General features: G+C 42.9%; 1 protein-coding gene across 1 annotated transcript; it reads left to right on the top strand.

The window, feature by feature from the left end:
* The first annotated feature begins 673 nt into the window (after nucleotides 1-673).
* Nucleotides 674-3,572, top strand: LOC114743225 (uncharacterized). Its single transcript, XM_028931427.1, has 2 exons — nucleotides 674-2,365; nucleotides 2,541-3,572. Exons 1-2 carry the CDS (start codon nucleotides 674-676, stop codon nucleotides 3,570-3,572), a joined length of 2,724 nt encoding a protein of 907 aa, XP_028787260.1.
* Nucleotides 3,573-5,259: the final 1,687 nt, after the last annotated feature.

A 5,259-nucleotide genomic window follows, 5' to 3' on the forward strand; every position in this document is an offset into this window, starting at 1 on the left:
TATGGGAGCTTTGATCAGATCCTGGACGAACTGGAGCTTTTTGTTACTTCTTATTTTCCTTTCTCTCCCATGTCTTAAGTGGATGACTGTATATGTGACTTGGATGATCTATGTTTTGGATACTTATACCTGAAACCTATCTATGTACAAATATGAAGCATAGCTTAGTATGAAATATTTTGATGACTAAGTAATAATCTTATTCCTCTGTTCCTCTTGTAGTAACAAGTTAAGTAAAATGGTGAGAACCCGAAGAGAAACACAACCAAGGGAGGCAGCAAGAGAACCTCCTATTGACCCGATTCAATTAGTTATGGACCGACTAGAGGAACAGCAGAAGGTGATGCAAGAAATTCAGGTAGCCCAAGCATGCCAAGACCAGGAACGCGATGCTGCCATAGCAGCCGCAGTGACAGCAGCGATAGCACAGCTGCAACAGGCTGGACCAAGAGTGGCCGAGGCACCACAGCCAGCTCAACCCCAAGAGCCAGCAGTAGAGTAGGTGCGACCTGCAGGGGATCCTGATTCACTAAGACAGTGGATCAAACGATTTAGTGCACAGAATCCTCCGAGCTTCACAGGGACATTGAACGTCCAAGTGGCCGAGGACTGGATTACTCGGTTAGAAAAGATTTTTAATGTACTTGAATGTTCCTCTGAGAGAAAAGCTCAGATGGCTATCTATAAACTGGAGGGCGAAGCTGATCGCTGGTGGAAGAACACCGAGATGATCCTCCAAGAGAATGCAACCCCTATTACCTGGGAAGTGTTCAAGGAACACTATAATTTGAAATACTTCCCACTGTTAGTAAGAGACAAAAAGGAGGTGGAATTTCTGATGATTCAGCAAGGTCCCCGAGAGTCCTTTGATGAGTACCTAGACAGGTACATGAGGCTCTCTCGTTACTCTAACTACCTCCAACTCCGCAATGATGAGTGGTGGAAAACAGAGAAAATGATAAGGGGACTAAGGCAGGAGCTGAGGGAGAAGGTAGCCCCACGACAACTTGAGAAGTTTAATCAGGCAGTGGAAGCCTGCCGGATTACTGAAAGTAGCCTGAACCACCAGGCACTAGTCAGGGCCGCTCCTAGACCAGAAGGACTAGCAACAAGGGGCGGATTAGAGAGGACTTCTTCTGGAGGAAATAGAAAGAGGCGAAAGCCTGTGTTTTCCAAGAAGTTTAAACGAGGAGGAGGAGTAAGGCAAGGAGGAAGCAGCACTACGCGCCAGACCAAGGAATGTAGCAGCTGTGGTAAAAACCACGGAGATCGACCATGTTTGATGGGTCAAAACGTGTGCTTTCGATGCGGCAAGCCTGGACACTATATAAAGGAGTGCCCTCTTAATGTGGATGGCTCGAGGCCCCAAACTCAAGGGAGGGTTTTTGCTCTCACAAGGGAAGAGGCTGATAAGTCGCCTGAGATGATACAAGGTACGATTCAAGTTAACAATTACCTTGTGCATGCTATGTTTGACTCAAGTGCTAGCCACTCCTTTATTGCATATGATTGCGCAAAGCGCATAGGCCTTGATGTTAACACATTATTATATGATCTATGTGTGGCTACTCCTACGGGCACTAAAGTTTATACGTCTGATGTTTGCCTAAATTGTATTGTCCGGTATGCCCATTGTTGCACTACACTTGACCTAATATGTATGCCTTTTCGTGAGATTGACGTGATACTTGGTCTGAATTGGCAGTCTACCCATAATATACTCCTTGACTGTAAGAATAGGACTTTGATTTTTCCTCCCCATGAGTTAACCCCTCATACCGAGGTGAAACTAAACTTGATCACGGGAGCCCAAGCCGGGGATTCCCTAAGACATGGCTGTCAGGGGTACGTGGTATTCTTCTCTGTACATGCAGAAGTGGAAGAAGGCATAACAGAGATACCCGTGGTATGTGATTTTCCGGAAGTCTTTCCGATGGAAATTAGCGGGTTACCTCGAGAGCGAGAGGTAGAGTTTGCAATTGACCTAATACCTGGAGCAGGACCGATTTCCAAAGCCCCTTATCGTATGGCTCCAAATGAAATGGCAGAATTAAAGAAGCAGTTAGAGGAGCTATTAGAAAAGAATTTTATTCGGCCCAGTGTGTCACCATGGGAAGCACCCATCTTGTTCGTCCGTAAGAAGGACGGTAGCCTAAGGTTGTGCATTGATTACCGGGAGCTCAACAAAGTGACGATTAAAAACAAGTACCCACTACCTCGAATAGACGATTTGTTAGATCAATTAGCTGGTGCCACAGTGTTTTCCAAGATTGACTTGAGATCAGGTTACCATCAACTGAGGATTAAAGCAGAGGACATTCCAAAGACTGCTTTCCGAACACGGTATGGGCACTACGAGTTCTTGGTAATGCCCTTCAGATTAACGAATGCCCCTGCGATTTTCATGGATTACATGAACAGGATCTTTCAGCCATATCTAGATTAGTTTGTGGTGGTTTTCATTGATGATATCTTAGTATATTCCAAGTCACTAGCGGAACACGAACAGCATTTACGGATCGTTCTAAGTATTTTTGAAGGAGAAACAGCTATATGCCAAACTCAGCAAGTGCGAGTTTTGGCTGAATGAAGTAAAGTTCTTGGGTCATGTGATTGCCCAAGATGGAGTAGCAGTGGATCCCAGTAAGGTGGAAGCAGTTCTAAACTGGGAGCAACCAAAAATAGTAACAGAAATACGAAGCTTTCTGGGATTGGCAGGTTACTATAGAAGATTTATTAAGGATTTTTCAAGAATTGCACAGCCCCTGACTAAACTTACACGTAAGAACCAGCAATTCGTGTGGGATGATAAATGTGAGGCTAGCTTCCAAGAGCTGAAACGAAGGTTGACCTCAACCCCTGTGCTGATAATTCCCGATCCAACCCTACCGTATGTTGTATATACCGATGCTAGCAAGCAAGGATTAGGGTGTGTATTAATGCAGCAAGGACGAGTAGTCGCCTATGCCTCACGACAGTTAAAGTCTCATGAAGAGAATTATCCCACTCATGACCTAGAATTAGCTGCAATAGTTTATGCCTTAAAAATCTGGAGGCATTATCTATATGGGGCAACCCTTGAACTATATTGTGATCATAAAAGTCTCAAGTACCTGCAGGATCAAAAAGAACTAAACATGAGGCAACGACGATGGATGGAGTTGCTCAAGGATTATGATTACCAGATAAAATACCATCTAGGCAAGGCTAATATGGTAGCTGACGCCTTAAGCCGAAAGGTAGTACAAGTAGCATTCCTAATGATTCAGGAACGAAAACTCATCGAAGATGTGAAGGATTGGGAACCTTTGTTCCATATGAAACTAATGACCCAGAAAGTAGAAGTGACAAGAGCAGAAGCCCAACTGATAGAGCAAATCAAAGAGGCCCAGAAGAGCGATCCGATAGCTGATACACTTCGGATTAAGCTAACAAAAGCTGAGGATGAAGCGATCGAGGTGTCACCAGATGGAATATTGAAGTATAAGAAACGGGTATATGTTCCAGAGTCCATCAGGCAACAACTATTGGAGGAGGCACATAAGAGCAAATATAGATACATCCGGGAATGACGAAGATGTACCAGGACCTCTGACGTATGTTTTGGTGGCCTGGCATGAAAAAGGACATAACAGAGTATGTATCTAAATGCCTTACTTGCCAGAAGGTCAAAACGGAGCATCAGAGACCGTCAGGGCTTTTACATCCTCTAAATATTCCGGAATGGAAATGGGATAGTATCTCCATGGATTTCATCATGGGGTTACCCCGTACCTCATCTAGATATGACGCGATATGGGTGATTATTGACCGATTAACGAAGTTTGCCCATTTTTTGGCAATAAAGAAAGATTACCAACCAGAAAAACTTGCCAAGTTATATATAAGAGAAATTGTGAGATTACATGGAGTGTCAGAGTCGATTGTATCTGATCGAGATCCTTGGTTTCTATCCCGATTCTGGAAGGCACTGCAGCAAGCAATGGGCACTAAGCTGAGCTTCAGTACAGCATATCACCCACAAACAGACGGTCAGACAGAGCGAACCATACAGACACTGGAAGATATGTTGAGAGCCTGTGTATTGGATTTTAAAGGTAACTGGGATGACTATCTGCCGTTAGCAGAATTTGCTTACAATAAAGTTATCACTCCAGTATACAGATGGCTCCATATAAGCTTTGTATGGTTGCAAGTGCAGATCCCCACTGTGTTGGACAGAATTAGGGGAGCGACAGCTATATGGGCCAGACCTAGTCGAGCAAACAACTGAGAGGATAAGGTCGATTAGACAGAAACTGCTCACGGCCCAAAGCAGACAAAAAAAGTTATGCGGACGTTCGACGAAAGTCTTTAACCTTTGATATAGGAGACCATGTGTTCTTGAAAGTGTCTCCGACAACGGGAGTAGGAAGGTCTTTGAAATCAAAGAAATTGTCACCAAAATACATCAGACCTTTCCAGATTCTATCAAAAGTAGGACCGGTGGCATATAAAGTGGCCCTACCCCCGAATCTTAGTCAGATACATGATGTCTTCCATGTATCCCAGTTAAAGAAGTATCAGCCAGATCCCTCTCATGTTTTGGAATATGAAGATATCGCACTACGAGATGACCTAACCTGGGAGATCAAACCAGTAAAGATCATTGATCGTCAAGTAAAGCAACTGCGGCAGAAATCCATCCCAATCATTAAAGTCATATGGGAGAATCTGGCACAAGAAGAAGCAACTTGGGAGAAGGAAGACGACATGAAAGATAATTATCCCGAACTCTTCGAATAAGGTACATTTTAAATTTCGAGGACGAAATTTATTTTAAGGGGGAGGGAAATGTAACGTCCCAAAATTTAGAACCCTAGTAATGGGAATGTGAGAAATGAGATATGATTGATAAGCATAAGGTATGAGTAAAGCATGGAAACCTAAAATGGGACGAAACTGACTTTATCGGATCCCTAGGGGCAAAATGGTAATTTTGAGAAAAGTTCTCAAAAATTCCCTAAAAATAGAAAAGGTGGAATTAGAGGTTTTTGAGTCACCTATGATGTTTTGGGAGTGAGAATGGCCCAAAATAAATTTTGGTGAAAATTCCCAAAAAATTAATTATTTTTGGGAAAATAGGGAAAAATAAAGGGGAATTAAAGTGATATAATTATTTTAATTACCTAAGGACCCCAAAAATTCAAGGAAAAATATGGATACACTCCCTAGGAATATTTATGAATTTATAAAATTGTTTCCAAGCATTGGAAAAGC

The sequence above is a fragment of the Neltuma alba genome, unplaced genomic scaffold (genome assembly GCF_004799145.2).
Source record: "Neltuma alba isolate B1F8T4 unplaced genomic scaffold, ASM479914v2 tig00003984_pilon, whole genome shotgun sequence".
In the NCBI taxonomy this organism is placed as follows: domain Eukaryota; kingdom Viridiplantae; phylum Streptophyta; class Magnoliopsida; order Fabales; family Fabaceae; genus Neltuma; species Neltuma alba.

Coding starts and splice junctions, on each gene's coding strand:
- LOC114743225 (XM_028931427.1), top strand. CDS start 674: ATGGCTATCTATAAACTGGAGGGCGAAGCTGATCGCTGGTGGAAGAAC. Junction 2,366..2,540: donor ATGGGCACTACGAGTTCTTG/GTAATGCCCTTC, acceptor GTATTTTTGAAG/GAGAAACAGCTATATGCCAA.